This window comes from Melanotaenia boesemani, chromosome 22 (assembly GCF_017639745.1).
Source record: "Melanotaenia boesemani isolate fMelBoe1 chromosome 22, fMelBoe1.pri, whole genome shotgun sequence".
NCBI classification, from domain to species: Eukaryota; Metazoa; Chordata; class Actinopteri; order Atheriniformes; family Melanotaeniidae; genus Melanotaenia; species Melanotaenia boesemani.
The window spans coordinates 15,609,566-15,635,077 of NC_055703.1; the positions used below are offsets into that span (position 1 = coordinate 15,609,566).

At 38.7% G+C, this 25,512-nt stretch overlaps 2 protein-coding genes across 2 annotated transcripts in view; one reads left to right on the forward strand and one right to left on the reverse strand.

Annotated features, from left to right (window-relative positions):
* Positions 1-4,753, reverse strand: part of mettl24 (methyltransferase like 24) — a 36,675-nt gene extending 31,922 nt beyond the window's left edge. The window contains exon 1 of the mRNA XM_041976030.1: positions 4,039-4,753. Within this exon, the coding sequence (XP_041831964.1) occupies positions 4,039-4,377 (339 nt within the window). The 5' untranslated portion in view covers positions 4,378-4,753. The remainder of the gene's footprint in view (positions 1-4,038) is intronic.
* Positions 4,754-9,022: 4,269 nt separating this feature from the next.
* Positions 9,023-24,997, forward strand: slc22a16 (solute carrier family 22 member 16). Its single transcript, XM_041975761.1, has 8 exons — positions 9,023-10,363; positions 11,093-11,569; positions 12,779-12,896; positions 15,363-15,924; positions 16,668-16,795; positions 20,730-20,839; positions 20,929-21,028; positions 21,699-24,997. The coding sequence occupies exons 1-8, from the start codon at positions 10,320-10,322 to the stop codon at positions 21,891-21,893; spliced, it is 1,734 nt and encodes a 577-aa protein (XP_041831695.1). The 5' UTR covers positions 9,023-10,319; the 3' UTR covers positions 21,894-24,997.
* The last annotated feature ends 515 nt before the right edge of the window (positions 24,998-25,512 follow it).

A 25,512-nucleotide genomic window follows, 5' to 3' on the forward strand; every position in this document is an offset into this window, starting at 1 on the left:
CACATTGGTTATAAAAGATGAAGAAACCACCACTATCTGAACCCACATTTACATGTCATCAGTTCTCTTATTAACTTCTTGCTCTTTTTGAGGACTCATTCTGACATTTTCTGGATCTAAAACTAAGGTCAAGTCTATTAAATTTAGATATTTGTGCGCTTACATGCAGGCCCTTCCGAATAAACACCATATAAGTGATTTAGAAATTTACTACACTGATTTGAGTGTAAGAGTTTTATCGAAGTTAAAAAACAGTGATTATGTATTCCTCATTCATTTTTTGTGCATGAGTGCTCTCATTAAGTTAATCATGATTTGAGTCAACCTCAAATCACCTTCTAATTCCTCCATCTATCCAAGCCATATTTGACTTTTAAAAAAGTTTATGCCACAACTTTTTGCCCCATTCTTCACCAAATTTGGCCCAGATGAGTATCAAATAAATCAAAACCTTGCATATCCTAGTAATCTTTTGATGAATCAAAACCAAACTTGATATATAAAATTTGGATCCACTTCAGAAAAAATTATAAAAGAAAAAAGTTGTCAACAAGAGGACACTGTAATAAGTAAACAAGCCCTTCCCATAAAATCTGTTTATGTGTTCTCTTAAATAATTTTGTGTCTGGTCTAGTATGCACATCTAAGCAACATCTTCATATATTGCCACAAAACCTCCTTTTTGTTCTACACAAAGACCCATTAATTTCAGTCAAGTGTGTTGAGGGAAACATCTAAAACCTGCAGGACAGTGGCATTCAAGGACCAGAGTTTAACATCTATATAGTAAACACTTTCAGAGAAAACCTGTAAAAAGTATTGGACAGTTGATATTGCACCTAATCCATGTCAGTTTCTTGAATGTATGAATATTTGCAGTTTTTTTCCCCAAACACAGCACACATACAGCAGAATTCTGATTCATTTTAACCCCCTGTAGGTGTTGCTTTACATAAATAATTAATAGAATATTCTTTTTGGTGCTTGCTTCCCTCTTCCTGCCTGGGTACAGGCTGCACATCTTCTCTTGCCACAGGCACTGAGACAGACATGTGAAGCAACGGCATTTCAAAAATATGATGTCATATGGTGACTTCTCTAATGACCTACTGAGCTGCCAGCAGCTGTTTCGTTTTAAGAGGAGTTCTTTAGTTAGCAAACCAGAACCTCACTGGAGTGTGTAGCCTACATATTTTGTGCATCATTGTGACTTCAGGCCAGTTATCTATTATTACTGTGTTACAGTAATAATAGGAGCTGAGTCATCAGTGTCGGCTCTTTATTGTTGTTTCTTTCCGTCTTTCTTTCCCTCCACCCTTTCTGCTGTTATTTGGATCAACACATTTCATATCTGTCTTTATAAAACGGGTGTTTCTCATCCTTAATTGTGATTGGCTGAGCAGCGTTCCATGCCGTGATAAATTGAGTGTAACCCACACATAGACCCGGTAAGACCTCATCACAAAATATTCCTGCGCCAGTGTCAACGGGCGTAGCGTTGCCTAGCAACCAATAGCTCTGAGCGCAACTTACCTGTTCCGTTGTAAATTGTTTTTACAATTGCTAAAAAAGAAAAGAAATGTCAGACTTTGTGGTAAATTTCGATTTTACCAACTTAGCCCTCTTTTCCTTTCCCAGTGCTAAAAGAATATGTGTGTATATTGGGATGACTGAGAGCAATGAGAACAGATTTAATTTAGATCGGTTATTATTACAACAGTCACATTAAGGAAAACAGAATTTGTAAACCACAGTCTGTTCTGTCACCTTTCTACACCACAAACTCTTTACAGAGTGAATTATTTCCCTTCATTTTAGGGTTCAAAACTAAAACTCTTTAACTGTTAGATTAGTTAGTGTATATTTTTGGAGCATGCATTAAAAATGTTATCAATCATCCAGATAAGCTGAAAATAAGGTCTTAGCATTCTGTGTCCTGACTAAATACAAATATTGAAACAAAGCCAAAATAATGAAGCAGTGAGAAAAGCTAAATACATTCCATCATTTAATAGTTAAGTATCAATACCTTGAAATAAGTATTTTCTGGATGATGCTATTAATCTGGGCTGCACGGTGGTGTGGTGGTTGACACTATTGCCACACAGCAAGATGCTTCCTGGTATGAACCTCAGCCTTGAACCTTTCTGAGTGGAGTTTACATTTTCTGGAGTTTGCATGTTTGGTATCTCCTGGTACTCTGGCTTCTTCCAACAGTTAAAAAAAACCTGCACGTTAGGTTAATTAGTCACTCTAAATTCTCCTTAGGAGTGAGCATGAGTGGTTGTTCATGTCTCTGTGTTAGCACCATGATAGACTGGCAGCCTTTCCAAGGTGTACTCTGTCTCTCACCTAGTGAAATAGGCTCCACCACCCCTGCATGGGTGTTATCAATCTCTTATACTGCTGATGAAAAATTTCAACCCACTGTGATTTCAATGAGCCTTCATTGAAAGGCCCTTGTAAGGTCACTCAAAATATTGGAAAGTTGCTTATCTGAGATTGTTTTTACCCATAAGGACCAGATTCATTATGTTCTGATACATAATACACCTTTTACATAACAGTTTTTTCCAATATGTTACTAAAATCAACAAATTCCTTTGGATAGTCAAGTGAAAAACCTAATAAAGATTGACTTGTAGCAAAGAAAAGAGAGCCCTTACTGTGATGTTATTACATTTTGGACCTAAAGACACCTACTAAATATTTTCCTCTAAGATGGGACTGCACCTTGCTATTCTTCAAGCAACAGTCCTACTTTCTAACCTATTCTCCGTTGCAGTGTATGAATATGTGCTGAAAGAAGAAATCACGAGGCAATGAAAGGAAATATGGGTGAGAGGTGGGAGGCAAGTCAAAAGTTTTAAATTGACACTGACAGGAGACTCAGAAAAGCAAGGCGGAGGATGAGAGCGTAGACTGTGTAACATGAAAGAATAAAAGAGTTACAGTGATCTTTGAGATCAGAGCATAACAGGGAGAAAAGTGAGGGAGAAATGTAAGTAGAGAAAAAGAGGGACTTAAATAGCAGCAGCACTGAACAGGGAATTTTTATCCAGGCCCCTCCAGGGCATCTAAGGAGACAAAATTTGTGTTAAGAATCGCTGAGAGCGAGCATATGGTATTGTGTAATATTGATGGCGAACAAGAGCTCATCTCATGTTGTGGTATAATAGTCCTGCAGTGATTTTTGTAGCATTTAGCATCACTGCTCATTTGTCTCTACTTTAGGTTGTTAAAGATTGAAGACAAGGCTTGTTTTTTTCCCCAAAGAGATAGAATAAGGAAATGCAGATAAGAGGGGGGAAAAAAGAAAAGACAAGATCAGGGAGAGGCAGATTTGATGCGTGTAAATGAATAGATGTACTGTTGGTGAGGGAAAATGGCTCTGAAAGGGAACAAAAGGGAGATGGATGGATTGGGAGATCAAATGACAAAATAAATGCGGCAGCAGAGAGCAGAGATGAATTAAAGAGAAACGCTTGAAAACACAGCAAAAATGAAGAGAAATGGGGGTTTGTTAAGCTGGTACACCAACACACCCTTAACAGGTCACGGGGTCAAACTCCCAGAGTTTGTATATGTGTGTATTTGTGTATGTGAATAGGCATGTTTGCCGCTTAAAGACATTTTGTTTGAACAGTCTTTTGTTAAAACTGACACTGTGCAGATTTGTGGATGATGAATGAGTAGTGTTTAACTTGTGGTTTGTGTTAAACCTATACCTGTTTAAACTGAAAGCATCTATAAGAAATGTAACACAGGTAGTGCAAGAAACCAAAGCAGCAAGCCCTCATTTTCATCTTCAAAGTTCTCCCAGGCACTTGCTGCACATGCATTGATTCTGCTGCCTGTTCTCCCTTCATCACCCTCCTGGGATTACTGAGCTTTAAGCCAGTGTCTCACAGAGATGGAGTGAAAGCTTCTTATTGAGCCACTCTGTCTGCTACTAAACAGATTTAGGATTGGGTAACCTTACAAGAATCTTAATCACAGCAATTAAGAATAAAGGAGTTAACAGTATATTAAACATACCTTTCTCTGTAGGTGTAGAGGTGGGCAGCATAGTTGTAAAGGATCTTCTCCATCTTGATCCCTCTTCCTAGTCAGACTTTCTTTTTTCAGAGTGCGAACATGAGAGATTCTCTTTTTTATGTCTTTGTCTTGCTCTTGTGTTGCTGCAGAAATCACTTTTGTTCTGCTTTGTTGACCCCAGTTGTGACTGGACTGGGTGGGACGTCCCAGAGTGAGGGGTGCAGCGGTGCCCTGCCAGCCCATGTCCAGGTAAACATGAATGCACACGCATACGGCAGTAAGCAGAACACCCAAACGCAGCAGCAATCCCAAGGTGAGGCGATCTCTGCACATGTCCATCCAGTAGTCTGTCCACCACGTGTCTCTGCTCTCCTTAGTTCATCATTTCAAACTAGAAGTTTAGCTTTTTTTCCTTTACCCCATTCTCTTCTCTTCTCTTCTCTTCTCTTCTCTTCTCTTCTCTTCTCTTCTCTTCTCTTCTCTTCTCTTCTCTTCTCTTCTCTTCTCTTCTCTTCTCTTCTCTTCAACATACATACATGCACATATCAAGAACACACATCAGTATGCATATTAACCAGCATGGCTGTGTGTAAGTTACTGTTGAGGCTCAGCTAGCAGATTCTGAAGTAGTGTGTGCAACTCTTTTTGTGAAAACTTTTGGCAACTCCCTCCTCACACTCGTAAGTCCCACTTTTTACCAAACACACATGCCCCTTTAATTTGCTTTCCTTGTTCTTTCTATCAGGCTGAGATCACACAAAAACACATCACCCTCTCTCGCTCTGCCCCCTTCTTGGGGTTGTTTCTCCCGCCCAGTAGCATCTCAGGTTACTGTGCAACTCCAGATATGGGCAGGGCCTGCTACTCTGCTTTGGATCCATGCAGGACTACCTCAGCCTCTGTTAGCCATCTCACTGAACATAACATTCTTCAGATTCATGCTCATGTCAGACTTCTTTTCTGTAAAATGCATGACAATGAAGGTTTAAAGATGACAATATTTAGGAAGAAGAAGAAGAAAAAAAAAGCAGGATCATGATAAATGTTGATTTTCTCCAGCTGTTTTAAATCAATGACAAACTTCTGTGTTTGGATGTTGCCCTGTAAGTAGTACTCTACTGCCCTCTTGTTATGAAAGGCTTATAACCTTTTAGAGTGTCTACATTTTTTACATTATACATATTTATGCATTTTTTAAACAAACCTGCAATTTATGTTTTTACAGTCAGTAAATGTATTTTATTCTAGGTCACATTTTGCAGGCTTCTAAATGAACAAGTAGCATGTAGTAATGCTTATAAAGGAGCAGAAAACATTTTTATTTTGCATAATTTTTTCCTTGAAATGAACTTAGCTTTTTTTAATATAAAGCTTTGATGGCAAAACTGCACATTCTCAGTCAGTCTGGTTCAGGATTTTTACTCTATGCTATTCAGTATTGAGTGTCACTGTTAATATGTGAATCATGTAACTGCTTGAGTAGTTTAACATATTGATTCATTCATCTATTTATTTATATGCCTAATTAGAGGCTATTTATTTCAGCAAAAACAACAACAAAAAAAACCAAAACAAAACAAAAAAAAAAAACAAATGCGTTCCAAATGCTGACAGCCAAAGTTGTCTTAAATTTTCTTGAATAGCTTCTTTTGAACAACAGGTTTTGTACACCTGAACGTGAAAGATATTTAATTATAAATAGAAACCCAGTGCTGAAACAAAACTTATGTCAATTACATGAAGCAATCTCTGCTGCCACCTAGTGGTTGATTACGGACACTCGTCACCTTCATGTGGAATTAATTACATTATGTGAGTCTGCGAATGCTCACTGAGATGTAGGTCAACTGGTAGTTTCCCTAATAACCGTAGCTGGATGTATAAAAACATAAAGAAAGAACACATGTAGTCAACATTATAAAATAAAGGATGATACATCTGAACAAACTCTAAAGCTTAAGTTCCGTGTTTGTTTACATATGCAGCACATGTGTCAGTTAATGGTTATTTTGTGTGCAAACACACAAAGGAAGAGATTTCACTTTAAAAGAAAATAAGCAAACTCAGAATGCCAGACACATGTGTTTCGATGACAAAGCGAAATTGTGCTTTTGTAGTGGCTTTTTCAGGCAGCGTTACAAATATTATATTGATTTGCTGGGATTTGGCCAAAGCCTGCTGCCATGTGGAATGCATTTAAGGCTGGCTGCTTCTTTCTACTTCCCTTCCTTCTTCTCCACCAAAATGGAGGCCATGAAAACTACATCTACATGCTTTTTTTTAGCAGCAGCATCTGAGCAGCTGTCAAGAGGTTAGTCAGAGGTCCACCATTAATCAACAGACTCACCGAGCAGAACTGTGGCCAACATGTCAGCCTGCTTTCGTCTCATGCAAATGAGGAAAATGATTCATCTTCACTCAGACATTATTTAGTTATAATTTTTAATCACACAGCTCAACAAAAACTCATATGTTGCAAAAACAGATGAAACCCACTCAAGACAAATCACACAGAACTGAGGACAAAATGTATGATGAGTCTCACGGAAGGAAGATAAAAACTAGATTTAGATTTTAAATTCAAATGTCCAAGACAGTTGCAGGAATGACATGAGACTATCTTGTAAAACAGGGAGCAGCTCCTTTGATGTCTGCTGTGCTCTGAGTTTACAACATGAGGAGTAAACCGGACTGAGCTGGATTAAAAGAGTTTAGTCCAGCAAAGACAAGGCTTTCTGTTATGGCTGGCGAACTCGCTGAGATCTGGATAAACGTACTGAAGTCTCACACAGTGGGAAGAAAACCAGTTGTGACAGGAGCAGGTGAAGGTTACAATATGTTTGCTTTTGGTTGGGGCCCAAGATTGTACAGACAAACACACATTCAGGCAGTTAAAACATGTATGCACATGGGTACACTGAATCTGTAACCTTTTAACAAACAAGAAAAACAAAAAACTTTAAAAGTACATCTAAGTCACAGGTGGGTTATAGTATCAGATACACAGATGTGCAGCCGTCAAACAAGGGTTAGAGTTTGTCATTTTCTAAGCCACGTGATGGTGTGGTCCTTTGATAAGAACCTTCCTGGTTTGAGGTTGCTTGTTCTTGTGGGTTTTCTCCAATCATTCTGGCTATCTCCCACAGTCCAAAAACACACACTTTAGGTCAATTGTTGATTCTAAAAGAAAAAGAAAAGGACATTGTGATATTTTAGGATTTTAAACACATTTTCCTCTCTGCTACTCCTCAAACTTTCCAATAGTTTTTTGCCAATTGCTCCAACAGAGAAAATAAAATTATGGAATCTTTCTATTTAGATGTTAAGGATGTACATAGCTTATCTGCCCATTCTCCATTCGGAAAAACAAATCATGATCTGGTACTTCTCATTTCCTCCTACAGTACACTCCCACTGTTCAGTGGCAACCTGTGACCAATAGAATTGTAAAAAAAAAGGTGTAACAGCAAGCTGAATAAACTCTGAAGAAAGGGATTTGTGGACACAGACTAGAATACTCTCTGTTAGGAGATTATATTAATACCATAACTTGGTGTGTGGGATATTACATCAAATTCTGTGTAGAGAATCAACCCCCCAATTAGACAGATGGATGCTTCTACAATAAGCAGTCAAATAAAAGCAGTTTGAAAAAGCTAAAGGTGGGGTGGGAGACAGGGAGTTATTAAGAAGTGTGCATAATGAGTTTAAATTGGAGCTAATAGACAGCGAGGAAGTATACAAGAACAATCTGGACATCAGACTCCAGCAGAACAACATGAGGAAAGGTCAGATATGAAAAAGATAACAATAGAGACCTGGCTGGACAAAACCAATCAGCTGAACATATTTTTCAACAGGTTCAGGTCAGAGCTACACTCATAGATCTTAACCGACCCCCACCATCCTGGGGTTGGTGCTTCAGCAAACCAACTCTCATATGTCTAAAATTGGCAATACGGAGAAGACTATGGTTATTTTAAGTACAAATTTGTCCATATTACTAACCAACTCACAAAGTGATCACTTTATGCATAGGAGCACCACATGAGACTGTACTTCCAGCATTTCTCTTTATGTTATACATCTTAGACTTCAAATACAAATCTGAGTCCAGTTATCTGTAAAACAAACAAACAAAAAAAAGAAGATCTCTTTGTGCTTCAGTGATGGACAAGAAACAAATTCCAGGGAACTGGTCCACCTCTTTGGAAGCATTCATCTCATCTTGAATATAACCAAGACAAAGAAGCAACAAATGCCATTTCCATCATGGGAAAAGAGGTGACAATGGTGCAAAGCTAAATATACTTCATGGACTAAGGTGTTCACGACAAGGGGGAGAGCAGGTTCTTCTTCTTGAGGAAGCTTAGGTCATTCAACGTTTGCAGTAAGATGTTTCACATTTTCTATAAGTCTGTGGTGGAGAGTGTGACTTGGTTTGCAGCCACCTGTTGGGGCTGCAGCATCAGAGCCAGTGACTTAAAGAAACTAAACAAACTGATGAAGAGGCTTAGGTTTGTGCTGGGGACTGCTCTGGAGCTCATAAAAATGATCCATAATTTGTTAAACATAATGAAAAACGCTGCACACTCGCTACATAACATGATGATGTGTTCAGTTTGAGGCTCGTTCAGGTTATTTTGCACAAAAATGTCCTGAAAAATGTCCTATGAATACATTCTTAGTACAGATGTGGAAAAGAGATTAAGGAAAAAGCAGTAAAAAAGCAGAAAAGGTTAATTGTATACATCCAATCAGTTAAAAAGATTCGGTTTGACCCAAAGAGACTTCAATTTCACCAACTGAGTGAAGTGTTTTAACAATATAATGCCAGTTTTGCCTTGAGCATGATTTCAAGGCAACACACACTTTACAAATTGTTCCCATTCATTTGCAGGAATGACCTACTTAGATGATCTTCCAGCTGTTTATTTCCCATCTGAGAAGGCGTAGCAAATGACGAGTGAGTGCGACACATGCAAATACTGCCAAAACCTGTATCAGTGATCCTGCTGGATCCAGACAAATCAAGGTCCTGTGAGTAAATACAGCCACCAACTACTGCACATATCAATCATTAATCAAAACCTCTATTAGGAGCAAATACAGATCCAAATACATGCAGACACTTAAACTTGAATTAAAATTTCCCTTCAAGGATAAATACCCTAAATTCAATCTTATTTCAAATGTAAACTTGCAAGAATTTCAACTTCACACCTCTGCAGGGGTTGTTCTGTACATTTTAGCTGGATTTCACTGACACCAAAGGCGTAGGGAAATACTGAGAGCTATCACTCTTCTTGCACAAACACACACCACACATGTCATTTTGTCAATTTTAAATAAAATATTTCACACCATGATTTGTGGTATTCATTTTTATTTAGGAAAACTGGAAGATGTCTGAAACGTCATGTTTTAAAATCCAAAGGGTTACTTACTAGCCCCTATAATGATAGTAATTATAGTAAAAAATGCCATTAAATGTAGCTGTAATTTAGATTGACTGAAACTGAGGATGAATGATGGTGAGAATGTAGCATTTTGTTGGTTTAGATCTTAACCATGACCTTCTAAAGATTTTGAACTCAGCAGCTCATTACCACTGCTTAGCTGTAAATGCCAGGCATGTTTACAACAGCTGTTTGTTCCATTGCGTTTGAAAAGGTTTATCTTGGCAGTGGTACAACTGTAGCAGAAATGTGGCTCCATGATGTCAAGAGGTCCAGTCTTGCACTGGTGAGTGTTGTGTAACTATGTTTACAAAAAAAAAAAAAAAAAAAGAAAAAAAGAAGCGGGCCAGTTTATGCATACGTAAAATAGGAGCTCTACAGGTTGTGGTTAAATTACACAAAGCGGCGTATATATTGTGTTTAAATAATTTCTGTCTGGTAGAATTTTTGAATATTCCATCAGAGCCAAATTTATTTAGCCTTCTAGAGTCATTTGAATGTCCTTTGATTAAAAAAAAATAGTCTAAACATTTCAGAAAAAAAGAAGAAACAAAAACAAGTAACATGCATGTTGATAGTAAACTAACTTTATTTGTACATTTCGTTCGAAAATATCGTCATCCAATTGGATGTTTACTCCTTTAGTGTAGTTGTTAGTGTGAGATTAGAGGATATGAGCGCGTGAGGTTAAGTTTGCGCGCCCCTCCTACTCGCCTGTCCGGGAAAACCACCGTTCAACATTTAGAGCTGAGGCGCACTGGTTCGCTGCCCGCCCGGAGAGACGCACCGGGAGCCTCAGCGCTCTAAAACACCGCCGGAAAAATGACCGTAGAGAGAATGTTCGACGAGCTCGGACATTTCAAAAGGTAACACGAAGACTATTTCTTTATTCTTTTATTCATTTACACCTTATGTGGCACAGTAGACTGGGGTTTTACCTTCTTTGTTTTGGGAAGGAGTAGCAGGGCATGCCTAAAGTCACAATCAGCAGCCAGTTTGGAATTTATGTGTGAAGTTTTTTTCATTCTGTTACTTTTGCAGTTTTGAAAACAAACTATAACAAGAACTAGAGATATCGTCTAATATTGTTTTAATTAATATCCTGCCATGAATAAGCTTATAATATTTTGTTTTTAGCCAAATGATTGAGTTTTACAATGGGAATGTCTTTAAACAACTAGATTTTGCAGCACTCCCACTTCTCTCTCTATATATCAATATATTAGCCTACACTTCCTCTTTTTTTTTTTTTTTTTTTTTTTTTTACATTTTTTTCTTTCTTTTTTTTGCAATAGATTATGTAAACACACACTACCTGATTGAATCTGATCAAGCACTTTTTAAACTTCATGTTAATAATAAAAAATGGTGGTTTACATTTAGGTATGTTAGATGTAAAGGTAAGATTTACATCATTTTAATGTATAATACTGTCTGTGATTATTATACAGTACCATAGAAACACCTGGCTGCTTTTTTAGACTCATCAGAACATGAGCTGTTTATGTTGACTTGGAGATTTACATTCAATATAATTCCAAAATGATTTCCAGCTTTCATATCAGAATATTTTCATGTATGTTCTATTTTTCCAGATTCCAGGCATGCCTGTACTTTGCAGCAGTTTTCCAGGCTGTAGCTTGTGGAATCCACTACCTGGCCTCTGTTTTCCTGGTCGAGACTCCTAATTTTGTGTGCAGTGTGCCCGGCAACATCACTGACGTCCTGTATGGCAACTTAACAGCACCCAGTCTGGAAGATATCCTGCCAGTCTTCAAGTCAGGAGGAGGTCCCCTAGTGGTGAGGACAGCTGTAGGCGAGCAATGGGAGCTCAGCCGGTGCCGCAGCGCCATGCGCATCAATCCTAAAGACTTCACATACAACTTTATTGGCAACAAAACTATAAAAACATGCGATGGGAACTTTGTTTATGACCACTCTGAAGTTCACCAAAACATTGTAACAGACTGGAATTTGGTGTGTGACAAAGAGTGGTTAGCCAAGCTGTGCCAGCCCACATTCATGTTAGGGGTGCTGATTGGAGCGCTGGTGTTTGGGGACATTGCCGACAGGTAAGTAAAGGCTGCAGAGTGAGTAGGGGAGGATTTACTTTCATAAATGTCTGCGTAAATTGTCTCATGTAACACACGGAACAGTTGCACCATATAAGGAATTTATGTTCACGTGTATATGGTTATACAAGTACTGGAAACTGCATTAGTCATAGCTTCAAAAGACTTTAAACTGCTGTTTGAATACCTAATCTAATACTGTTCACTTATGCTTAGTAGTTAACACATAGCCGTATGATTGCTTTATAAGCTTTATTGTTATTTGGATAAGAATGTGAAGGTAAAATAAGATTAGGGTGACAGAGGGGTAGGACAAGAGGAAGAGTATCAGAGGAAGAAAAGATAACAGGAAAGTGACTGTAGCAGTGTAGGAACATGGGCACAGTTTAGACAGCTCAGATGTCATGGCCAAACAGCTGAGACTTCAGTGGTCAGCACTTTCAGGAGTGCACACTTGCAGTGTCTCTCCAGTAATTTATATGGGGTCATACTAACAGAACAGAGTAAGTAAGTGCACATCAAAAGTAAGCAAAAGCCAAATAGACTCCTTGCACAGAGATCGTTGTACCAGGCAAACCTGTTCAAATTCCACCACTGTGGAATTTGAACAGGTTTGCCTTTGCACAGGCTAGAGAGCCTCCATAGAGATGTGTAGTAGCATCATTATATGCATCTGCACCAAAAATTAGTGAAGTTTATTCTAAACCTCTGCTGGGGACAGCGTAAGGAGACAGAATTTCCCCATGTCTCCTGCAAATCGATGTGTTGATTTTATCATTCAGCTATAAGACACTGCTGTGAAGTGTAGGTCAGTTAACTATATTTACATATTTGTAAAATAACATTGACAAACACTTTTGCTGTTTTTTATTAATGTTAATCACAAAATTTTAGATGTGAATCCAAGCACTGAACCAATGGTTCTTAGTTCTATTAATAGTTTGTGTCAAACCACAGCCAAATCTGTAGACCTTGATGATGATTTACAACTATGGCGTTATCTAGACGCATAAAATGCTGATTGTACAATAACCCCCGACTGTTCCAGCTGAAGGATCCTCTTTTTTTCCCATGGTTTAAGTCCCTGCACAACCTTGGCAACAATACTGCTCTTTACATATGGATTATTTACCCAAACTTGCAAGTTTTTTGTCTCTGTTTTCTCTTCTTATCCCCATCGTCCTCTCCTTGCTTGTGTCATTCCACCAGAGTGGGCCGTGTCAAGATCCTGATGTTCACCAGCCTCTGCCAGTTTGTACTTGGGGTGGCTGTGGCATTTTCGGGAAACTACTACTTCTTTATGGTGCTTCGCTTTCTGCTCGCCACGGTGAGTTCAGCATGTATATCAGCATGCATCCACTTCATTGTGTGTGTCTTAGAATTTAAGGCATCACTTCTGGACCTTTGCAAAAGACAGTGTTGGCCAAGAGAGCTGGTTACTTTCCATACTCTGTACATAAACAGCCAGGGTCACTATGTGTCAGATTTCTGGCTGTTTATGTACAAAATGGTCTGTCAGCCACTCATTCACTAATGTTCTATAGTACATGGACAAACCTGTTCGTCATGCTACAGCAAAGCCAACATGCAAATCAAACCAAAATGTTCTTGTTGTGCATGATTCCTCATTTATTTTACATCCACCCTTTTTAAATGTGTGTTTTTATATTTAGGTGAGCGAAAGTTGCTTAAATGTAAGAAATGCCCAGCAGTAGTGGATTTTTCTCAGAGAAAAAAAAACTACTTGTTTGTCATGGGTTCTAAATAAAGTCTTACATAATATAACCATGTTTGAGAAAGCCCTGAAGTCAAATTTCTGTCATGTGCATGTTCAGGGCAGGATTTTTCTCTCCCTGCATGTGAAGCAAACATGTTTCTAGATGTAAAGTATACATATATCTGAGCTTAACTGATGTTCTAGCCCAAGTTTAAAAAGTAAATATCTAAGATGACAACACATTCTTTGAGTTACAAATTATAGTTTAACTACAGTGGTATGAAAATGTGTTTGCCCCCCATCCAGATTTCTTTTGTTTTTTTTTTGTCACACTTAAATGTTTCAGATCAAACTAATTAAAATATTAGTCAAAGACACACAAGTAAATACAAAAAGCAGTTTTTAAAATAAAGGCTTTTGTTAGGGAGAAAAAGGCCAGTGTGAAAAAGTGATTGCCACCATTAGCTGCAACAACTGGAAATATGCGTCATTAAGTCTCTTACAGCGCTGAGGAGGAACTTTGGTCCACTCATCTTTACAGAATTGTTGTAATTCAGCCACACTGGAGGGTTTTCAAGCATGAAGCGCCTTTTTAAGGTCATGCTACAGCATCTCCACAGGTTTCAGGTCAGGACTTTGACTAGGCCACTCCAAAGTCTTCATTATGTTTTTCTTCAGCCATTCAGAGGTGGCCTTGGTGTGTTTTGAATTTTTGTCTTGCTGCAGAACCCAGGTTTGTTTCAACTTGAGGTCACGAACATGTGGCCAGACATTCTTCTTCGGGATTGTTTGGTAGACAGCAGAATCCAGCTCTCTATTTATCACAGCAAGTCTTCCAGGTCCTGAAACAGCAAAACAGCCCCAGACCATCAAGCTACCACCACTGTATTTTACTGTTGGTATGTTTTTTTCTGAAATGCAGTGTTACTTTTACGCCAGAGGTAATGGGACACCCACCTACCAAAGAAGTTCCAACTTTTTGTCTCGTAAGTCCACAGAGTATTTTCCCAAAAGGCATTCACTTTTTTTTAAACATAGGGCCATGTGGGCTTGGATTTTTTTTCCCTAATAATAGTAATAATAATAGAAATCAGGAAGGGGGCAAACACTTTTTGACACCACTGGATAAGCTCTGGTCATAAAGCTGAGTCAGTTGTGTAACAAGGAAAAACAAAAATGAACTTGCCTGAAGCAAGGAATCCTTGACATGTGAGTAAAAAAAGACTTTGTACAGTATGTTTTAAAGTAAAAGTAAGGGTGCCTTACAGTCAGAGGCACTCGTGGCAGTTAAGTTGTGCTGAATGTTGGTTTCATTCCTCTCTTCTTCTACCATCCCCCTCTCTTTTCCTCTTTAGCTACAGCTGTTGTTTTTCATGTAGAATCAGGCACTGAAATAAACCTTAACTTCAAAGCTACACTTAAAAGCCATGCTGCAACTGTGGTCATTTTCAGCTTTAGAGAATGTTTTTGTAACTTTTTGAATTTGAGAAGCATATAATTTCTTATACAAGTAAAGAGCTGAGTTTATCAGTTATATTCACTGAGGATTTACATAGTCTGCATTGACCAATAATTTATGATGGTTAAAGTTTAACTAAGAAAAAATATATCTGAGTAACTGCTAATTTTATCACTAGTCTCTACTTTTGCTACCCTTACATCATCTATGGTGGATTCTTGTAGCAATAGTGGCTGCTGGTCAAAAAACTTGAAGACCTGAATTTGTGGTATAAAAAAGAAGAGGAGCAGCATTTGAACTCAAAACAAGCCGGCAGTGTGCGTTCTGTGGTTAGAGTACTAGCATAAAGTATTCAGAAATCCAAGTCAACACTTCACTGATTACTAACTATTGCTAACACAAGTACTGAAAACATTTCTGCTGGCTCTTTGTTGTAGAATTTTTTTGGCAATTGAATCCTGCAACTGGTAGCCCGTGTTGTGCATCTGTCAGTTTATTCAACCCATTGTAATTCCCTATTTTCCATCTCTCCTCCCATTTTGCATCTTCCAATCCTTCTTCCCTCTGTTTGTCTCCTTTGTCCTTCCTTTCCTCTTTCCCCTCTTTGCTGTTATTAGGTGTCCAGTGGCTATCTGGTGGTGGTGTTTGTATATGTGACAGAGTACACCGGCAGCAAGGTACGCACATGGACCTCCATGCATGTGCACGCAGCCTTTGCTGTTGGCATCATGGTGGTGGCGCTGACTGGTTACCTTGTTCGAGTATGGTGGATCTACCAGATCATCCTATCCACTTGCACCTCACCCTTCCTGATCTTCTGTTGGAAGTTCCCCGAGACACCCTTCTACTTAATGGCCAAGGGCCGTTACAGTGACACTCAGAACTTGTTGGATACAATAGCACGTTTCAATGGAATTGAATGCAGGCTAAAGGCAGAAGATCTAATGGAGCCAGAGAAGACTGAGAATGGCAGAGCTCTGTTGAAGCAGGAGGAAGACGAGCAGCCATCACATCCCCAGAAGAAGCTGTCAATCCTGGATCTGTTTGGCAGCTGGAGGATGGCGGGTCGCACATGCACAGTTTGGGCCATCTGGTTCATCGGCAGCTTGGGTTATTATGTCTTCTCTTTAGGTTCTGTCAACCTTGGGGGAAACCAGTATATTAACCTCTTTCTTGTTGGTAAGTGATTTGCATATGCATTTAAATGTACATTAATAAAAGAAAGAAGCCATGGTGATGAGATTAAGTAATAATAAGAATCTTGTTTGAAGTGTGAAAAAATGCTATAAAAGCTAGGTTTATCTGCTGTCTGCTGAAAAATGTTTCAGCATCCCAATGAAGATTTCTTTGACAGGGAAAAGTTCAGTATTTATAAAATGACCTAATTTTCTGAAGCATATTTATCTCTGTTTATGGGAATAGGGAGTAAAATAGCCTGGGAGCACTGAACAGAAAAAAACTGTCTACAGCTAAATTGTTTCCCCGTGGTATCCAGTAAAGAAAATAAGATTTGTGCTGTAATAAATATTTTGGTTAAACAGATCACGAAAGAGTTTGCTTTTGAAAGAATTTTCCTCAAGCCTACTTAAATTCCCTTACAGCTAATACATTTAAAGTGTACATTCTCAGAAAGTGCAGTAACAGAAAGTTGTATTTTAATCCATGCACAGGGTGAAATGTTCATTTTATTTGGTCTGTTTTTCATCCTTAATCTAATGGCATGCTTATTTAATTTGCTTCTATCTAATTCAAGTAGGAGCCTGAAAAATCCTATTTCGCTTTATTCAGAGGCCTATCATTGATCTCATCTGTGTGGCTGTGCTTCACAATCATATCACATGGTCAATTCAGGTCCCCCCATGTCACTGTGTCAGTGCTGTGACAGTCTGTGAATGCAGGTTGCTGTGATTGGTTGTTTCCAGGTGCAGTGGAGTTCCCGTCTTATCTGGTTGGCTGTTTTGCAATGGACCGGATTGGAAGGAAGAAGACCTGTGCCCCTGCTCTGCTGCTGGCTGGGGTTGCTTGTATGCTCATCATTGTGGTACCAGTTGTACGTACACAGACATACACTATATCTGTCACCAAAGTTGAGTGATATGCCTGAGGCAAACTATCTGTCTTTTTTCTGGTGTTCACATCAACATTTATCAAATCCTGATTTAAAGCTGGATTGGATTGCCTTACACACATGAGTTACAGTATGCTGCTGTCAGCAAGAATTGTGTGGGTGGGTGGAGCTGTAGACCAGTAACCAAGGAAAACAGGAAAAGTAGGAATGAGTGTAATAAGGGTTATTTTGGTGTGTTTCCTGCTCTTGCACAACCAGTTTACATTGTCAATCTCAACATCTGTTGTCATTACACTTCTCTGGGTCACTAGACAGTTACTGTTGAGCTCTGATATGTGACACTATATTACAATTCCCAACATGTGTAGGTGCTCTCTGCTCTAAACCCATATTAGTATAGTGCTTATGGTTAGGCAGGCTAAACAGCTTGTACTTAGCATTTAAGTAAATATGACCTTTGGGATCCAATCTAAGCAGAGCGTTTAAACATGAAATGAAAAATAGAGATTGTAACAATGAGTAAAATTTTCCCTGTCCATACTCTGTGTCACTGCATTTATTTATGCATGAAGCCACATTTTTGATTTTGAGTTAATTTCATTTACAGATAAATCCATAGATCCACAGACAAAATATATGTACATGGGCAGATTTATTTTTAGCTTGTCTCTAACATATCTGCATAACAGTAAGAGTTGAAATGTACAGAATCAGTTACAACTAAGCAGAACCCATGAACCTGTTTTTGTGACCTTACCTAGAAACAGAAAACTCTAATGCTTTTGCTATCCAATAAGAAAGTCCTCAAAAAGACGGGCAACATTATTCTGGCTACTCAGCATGTTTTTCCTTTGAAATACTGTTTGTCTCCATAGCAACACTGGACAGTGTTTTTGAGGTCAGTGTAGAGAGGACTAATGTTAAGTTCAACATCTGTGTTTATCGCAGTGGCTTTTCATATGTACCCGCCTGTATTTTGTCAGAATTTGGCAAAAACAGCCAGATACTTTGCTTCACACTGCTTGAACTTTCCTAGGGCTTTTTTTTCTTGTGAATGTGGCATTTGCACTGGATGGAGGAAAATCACTTTTTCCACAAGTGACCTCTTATGACAGAAATAACATTACTAATCCTGTGATGACAAAATGCGGTTTTAAAGTTTGCACTAAAAAAAGAAAAAAAAAGAAAGAAAAGAAAAAAATTTTTCTTTTCCTTTGGACAATAATAGGAATAATAGTTTTTTTTTAAGAAGTGGTTGAGATGACAGTTAATAATATAGTAACAATGGGGAACTGGTCAAAAATTTAAGCAGTAGTGAAATAGCAAAAACCTTTTGCATTACATACCTAAATACACATGGTAGAGATGGTTCAGGCAGGTTTATTTCCACAATTTTTAAATAAAATTCATTATAGTCACAAAATAATTTTCCCTACCAAATGGCAGAGCAGCTTAAACTCACATTGCAGTGTTAAGTCTGAAGATTATAGACAAGTTACATTTTTGTGCCTGACACTTGTACAGCCCCCCCGAAGTTATTCAGGATGGGATTACATTACACAGCCTCCTTCTTATGGTGTCTGTTGCACTCATGTTGTGTTATAATAGTAGGCTGAGTAATAATCCTTCTGTTGCTTACTGACTGAGGTTGTATTTGGTAAACACAGTGAAGGTTGTATTTATCCAATACAACCTTGGGTGGAGTAAAACATTGCACACTAAGTCAATATCCACTTAACTAAAACTAAGCCAAAATGCAGATGCAGTGTGTGAAAAACTTACTGCACCCTTTCTCCTTCTACAGCAGCCTCATGCAGCTTATTAGATGCTCTTAATTAATTAACCAGCAGTAAGTGTGAACAACTCTACAAAAGCAGATGTTTTAGCAGTTTTCTGGATTTTCAGGTGTTTGTAACACAATGCCAGTCAAAAGTGTGGACACATTTTCCCATTAGATTGCGTGTGAAAGTGTGTCCAACTTTTGACTGGTAGTGTAGGGCAATTTCCAGACAGACAAAATCCAGACAGACAAAATCCCAAGAGCTACATCTTAGACTCTACAGGGCTTGGATAGCATGCTAAATGTTAAAGTTCATGACAGTACCGATAGAAAAAGACTAACTTGGAAGGTTTATTAGGAGAAAGCCTCTTCTAGCCTCTGGGTCTGAAAAGTTGCATCTGCAAAAACCACAGGACTTTAGGACAGAAGAGACAAAAGTGAAGACTTTTGGTTGCTATACAAACACATCAGCACAAACACCTCATACTATCAAGCAGGTGGTGGAAGTTGATGATATGGGCTTGTTTCCAGCCACAGGAACTGGACATCTTACGGTCAGAGAGTCAACACTGAGCTTGTCATTTATCCAAAGTATTCTAGAGTCAAATGTGAGGCTGTGTGTCCCATAGTTAAAGCTTAGCTAAAACTCGATCATGCGCCGATCCCCCTGTTGACTTCCCACTCTATCCTTCTCTCACTTGTGAACAGCTGGAAATCGCTCCAGTGATAGTTGGAGATCACAGCCTGATGAAGCAAACAGAACCACATCATCTGCAAATAGCAAAGGGGCCAAAATCCCAAGGCCACCAAATCCAATCCCCTCAACACTTCTAGTGTGCCTAGAAATTTCTGTCAATAAAAGTTATGAATAGAATTAGTGACAAAAGGCAGCCTTGGCAGAGTCCAACCATCTCTGTAAATAAATCTGACTTACTGCCACAACTGTGGACCAAGTTCTGTCACCAGTTGTATAGGGACCATGACCTCTCTAAACTCTTCCCATAGCCAAGTTTTTACCACCACTGAAGCTGCGTTCTACTTAGCTTGCTGATACCCATCAGCTGCCTTCAGCTTGACTGCATCCCTCACTGCTGGTGTACACCAACAAATTCGTGTTGGCGGCATGACAGGCGCCAACCACCTTACGGCTACAGCTCTGGTTGGCTACCTTGAAAATAGAGGCGCAGAGCATGGTCCACTTGGACTCAATATCCCCCGCCTCACTTGGGACATGTATAGCTCTGCCGGAAATAAGAGTTAAAGCTCTTTCTGACCAGGGATTCACATGGGTGTCACCCAACTTGAGTGCACAGGTCCCCTACAGCCCATCTCACAGGTGGAGAGCTCACAGGAGGGGTGGCCCATGTCACCCTAATGGGCTGAGCCTGACCAGGCCCCATGGACAAAGGCCCAGCCACCAAGCGCTCGTGAGCGTGCCCCACCTCCAGGCCTGGCTCCTGGAGCATCAAATAAAACCACAAACAAGTTCACACCACTAAAATGCACTGATGGGGTGTTCTTTTAAAACTCAACAATAACACAACATCATTTCTTATTTGAGGTTATGTAATGATATCTCTTGGTTAGGGTTAAAATAAATGCATATTTTGGAGGATGCATAAGCAAGGTGGATGCTATTTTGACACTTTTGACACATGTAGTTATTCTCTAAACCGGTAGAGGCCACATAAACTTAGAACATAATTGCATTTCGACCTAGGCCGTTAGCTTAAGGACAGTCTGCACTAATTACCTCAGTTAACACACTTCTTAATGCAAACTGTAAGGCTGATACTGTATGTAGCAATTTTTTGCAATATAGGAGACTCTTGAACTACTCACTTTTACGCAACAGTGATTCATGTAATTTATTGTATCGCTTGTCTGAAGTTAATCTGGCTGCAAAGGCCCAGTAGAAGTGTTCCTCTGATCATAAGTGAAGTGTTTGAACTTTTTGATTCTGTGATGAGCTTAAATGTGCAAGGATGTCACAACTTTTTTCCACCATAGGAAGAAATAAATTATATGTAATAGAGCAAACTAAAGCTTTTCTGTATGATAATGATACGTTAAAAATGTAATATTTGTACCTTTTTGTTTCCAATGACCATGTATTGTACCTTCTCACCTGTACAGGACATGGAGGCCCTGGGTGTTGCTCTCAATATGATAGGAAAATTTGCTGTTGCAATTGCCTTTGGCCTCATCTACCTGTACACCTGTGAGCTTTACCCAACAATAATCAGGTAAGGATAAACACATTGTCATTTTGCTTTTAACTGTGGGAATCAAACCATTATTTAGCTGAACTAGACTGTGTCTATTCCCCCTCCAGGTCTCTGGCAGTAGGTAGTGGCAGTATGGTGTGCCGTGTTGGCAGTGTGGTGGCTCCTTTCTGTGTATACCTTGCTGATGTCTGGATCTATCTACCTCAGGTATATCTTTTCTTTTGGCAGACCCTTTAGACCAAGACAGTGTATTTAATCTTTAATCATTAGATTTATGGTGCAATTGTAAAAAATATTGACAGCAATAATAATGTGCACATCTCAGGCTACACAGAAGCTAGCAGGTCGCAGCCAGTCTTGCGGCCTGGGTATAATTTTTATATGCTGCATCGGCAGGGTGTCAAAATGACCCCCTCTGGCAGTTCTAAGGGTATTTGAAAGTTCTAGTGTTTAAAAGAAAATTCCTGGATCCAGGCAGTGATCCGGGTTACACCCAAAATCTTCTTTGGTTCTTATTCAGTTTCTGAGATTTCTTGTAAATTTAGTCAAAGTCCGTCCATTACTTTTTGGGTTATGTTGCTAACAGACAGAGACAAATGTACGCTACTAAAAACATAACCTTGTGACACTGCCTCTGTAGATGCTTTAAAAAATTTTTTACAGGTGTGAGGTTCAAAGAGGGGTGAAGTCTGAGTTTTGAATATTGAGTACACATAGAATTATAATTCCACATTAGACTCTAGTGTGACACTATACAGTGTCACACTAATTTGTAGCTTGTTCCCATTTCTCATACTTGATAAACAAAGTTGTCTTCACAACATAACTAATTGTGTTGTATAAAAAATATCTTTTTGTCATTGCAATTCACATTTAGCTCATTGTGGGAATCCTGGCATTCATTATTGGAGTACTGACGCTGATGTTGCCCGAGACCCTGGGCAAACCTCTAACAACAACCTTGGAGGAGGCTGAATCTCTCGGCCGTAATTTCAACAAGAAGACATCAGCCCCAGGCAATAAAGACGTTGAGGATGGGGTGGAGCTCAACCAACATGAAGTTAAGGCCTGAGCTTTGTGCTGCAGAAAAACCTTGGAAGACATTTGGAAGAACAGAATGGACGGGGAGGGAACGATCATTGATCTCTTGGATTGCTGGGGGGAAAAGGAGCAAGTTATCAAAACTCTTTAAATGTCTGTTTATTTGTTTTTTTTTTTACATTTTGTTCTGCAAAGTGACCAACAGTTCAGTATTTAAAAGGTTCTCAGAACTCATGTGAACTCATCTGCTTGCATACATCAGTCAGTGTGAACTCACACAGTGTCAAGAATTCAACAAACATCACAATCTATGTGTTTGGTTCTTGTGTGTTTGTCAAACCCTGTGTGCCCAAAACCAGAAAAGAATAGTTTCAGTTAACGAGTTATATCTCCAGAAAGAGAGCCAAATTCAAAGTTTATAAGGAAAATCAAGTTTAAAAGACACCCTACTGAGCTGATGAGGATGCACTCATGTAGTGATACGGAGCACTGACGGGTGTTTTTCACTCTTCATGAAGTAGTTGCTCAACTATTTGCTCATTTTTGTTCAATGTGCAAAAACTCCCATCATAAACTCAGGTTCATATTTAACATTTTTCTCGTTTACGGTATGCTTTTATCTCTAACCACTTTCAAGCTACAGCCTTTTGAATTCTTGATATCAAAATTTACTCTCGGGCCAAAAGGTTAACACAGTGTTATGTTATCAGTTATCAAGGTCAGTACGGGTCATTGCTTCGCCTCAGTTATTTACATATTTTAGATCTCATACATGATGTTTTGACACAATAGTATCTTTTGTTATGACAGAAGTGCCTTTTTTTTTTTTTTTTTTAAGTACCCTTTAAACTTTAATCTCAGGGCATGCATCTCACTGTGAAACCATCACCCTATAGATAGTAATAATTTTGATGTCAGCTTTACACCTTTGGTTCCATCTTATTACCTCCACCAAGGTGGAAGTTATGTTTTTGGCAGCATTGGTTTGTCTGCCTGATAGCAGCATAACTCAAAAAGTTATGGATAGATTTTGATTCGATCACCGTCTGGATCCAGGAATTTTTTTAAAGGATTCTTTACTATTGGGAGATAGGGATAATTTTGCCATTACAGATGACACCATGGTAGATGTTAAATACACTAACAGCTAACCCAGATTGCGGCCATTAGAGAAAATGTGAATTTCTTCAATAACTTTAAGACTATTATAGCCATTTACTTCATCTTGGTATCTAAGGGTATGTTTCCAGGTTCAAGGATTCTAAATAAGATGTGGCATCTGTCCTGATGACGGGGCGGCATGGCTCGGCCAAGTCGGGTTCATGTCGAGGTGTCCTTGGGCAAGACACCGAACCCCTAATTGCTCCTGATGGGTCGTGGTCGAGCGCCTTGCATGGCAGCTTCCGCCATCAGTGTGTGAATGTGTGTGTGAATGGGTGAATGTGATGTATAATGTAAAGCGCTTTGGGTATCATCCCAGGTACAGTAAAGCGCTATATAAATACGGACCATTTACCATTTACCATATATTAGCTTAAAGTATAAATTAGTGTTGGTATGAGGTTGGTAACAGTTTTTTTCAGGTGAGGGACTCTATGGTTTGGCGGAGGTCTGTGCTCTCTGAGGGCTTCTAGTTTAAGACGCAAAGAATGAGTTTACCTTAAAATCACCTGTGTGTGTTTTGGTGTACAACCATGAAGCAAGTTTGCCTCCTAGTTTTCCACGTTTAAATTTGTGTTTGCTATAAAAATGTTGGACATGCTGAGGAAAAGTACATCAAGTTATACTGCATTTCTCTGTGTCAAGAGTCAAGATGTGATCTCCAGATGTCTGGACCAAATACAGGAAGGAGCACAATAGTGAGGTGATGTAAATAACAGTTTTGCAATAGGCAGCTGATCATTAAAAACATCTGGTTTACGAGCTGCAGCTCAGGTCGAGCAGTTGGTTCTACAATCAACAGTAAGCATTTTTTTTATGACTTACCTTTTTTGTTAGTTTTTTAATAGTTAATTTCATCATGGAACAATAAATAAGTGCTGACACTGAGACTTGTTCTTACTGCCACAGAAAATATTTTGTTTATATGTACCTGCTGAAGCAACCACAGTTTTAAAGTGATACTGACAAGAGAATATAAATCTTTAAATAAACCTTCTTTGATAAATTATCCAATTTAAAGCTTTTCCCCTTCTTCCTGTCTTTGTCAAAATGGAGAAATGAAGGGCTGAAATAGTTACTGGAAAATTCAGGTTTTTTTTTTCTCTTCTGGAACCTGCTCAGTAGTAGCAGTTTCCTACTTTCTGGTGAAGAGGAGGTCCCACTAAAACAACACACAAGCTCACTGTGCACCACCCTTCACATAAAACCCCTCTGTGTTCTACCTCTGAGTGGAAAGCTGCAGATGGACGACCTGCTTGTGTGTGTGTGTGTGTGTGTGAGAGAGAGAGAGAGCGAGTTTGTTCATATATGTGCAGGCTTGTATGGATGGAAAAATGAATGTACTGTGCTTTACTTGAACCTTGCTCTTCCTGCTAATGTTAACCTCCACCTTCGGTCATAATACTGGTGCTCAAAATATTGTTTTTCTTATTACAGAACACTCAAGTGAAAACTGAAACAGGAATTCCTCTCAAGTTAGTGTGTGTGTGTGTGTGTGTGTACTTTTGTAGGTTTATCTATGTTGATAAAAGCGATTTTCTATATTCTAAAGAATGTTTGAAATTCCCAGCTTGGCTCTTAAGTTGAGATTATAATTAAAAGGGTAAAATACAGCAATGAAGTGATCCAGAAAATTGGCTAGGGTGCTCACAAATGTTTTTATGGTAGAACTAGATTCAGATGTCATAAAGACATATCTAAAACTTAAGTTCCTTAGGTTTGGTAGATATGTTGTGTATCCCTATGACTGTTAAGTATTGCTGCTGAATGTTCCTGCTCTTTCCTCTCTTGCTTTCTATTCATGTCTATAATCCTAGAGGGTCTGATGTTGACTTAAAACAATGCCCTCACACTAATTGTAGGGGCTGCTCTCTGTCCTTTTTTAAGTTTTCTTTTTTTATTTATTATTTTGCTGGTATTCACCAATGTGTCTGAAAAAAATAAATAAATAAAAATAAGAACTGAAGTTACGAACAACAGTTTCAGTGACTGATCATTATCAGACTGTTAATTATTTTCTAAAGGTTTAATTAGACAGAAGTAAAAATATCTAACAAATAAAGAACATTTTAATGCCAGAATTCTCCCAGTGATTTCTTATTGGAGGGTCTATTGCTGTTTAGTTTGGTTTTATGGTTTTGGAGCATTTATGAAAAGTATCAGCGCATTAATAAGGAGTAGGTTTAAACTAACAGCCATTATGAAATGCGGACATGGGAGATGAGGTGGTAGGACCCAAATGCTGGGAGGTAAGGGGCAGGCAGATGCAGGAACCAAAAATTTAATGGTCAAAAAACAAAAACTTAGCTACAACACAAGACTCAAAAACAAAAGAAACTAAGGAACAGAAATAAAATTGTAAAAAAAAAAAAAAAACCACAAGCCATGGCAATTAAGGAGTTAAATCTACAGCAGTCTTAAAACAAAAAGCATATTTTAAATGGTTGAACACAAAATTTAATATGACACTTTGAAATTTACCTTTACTT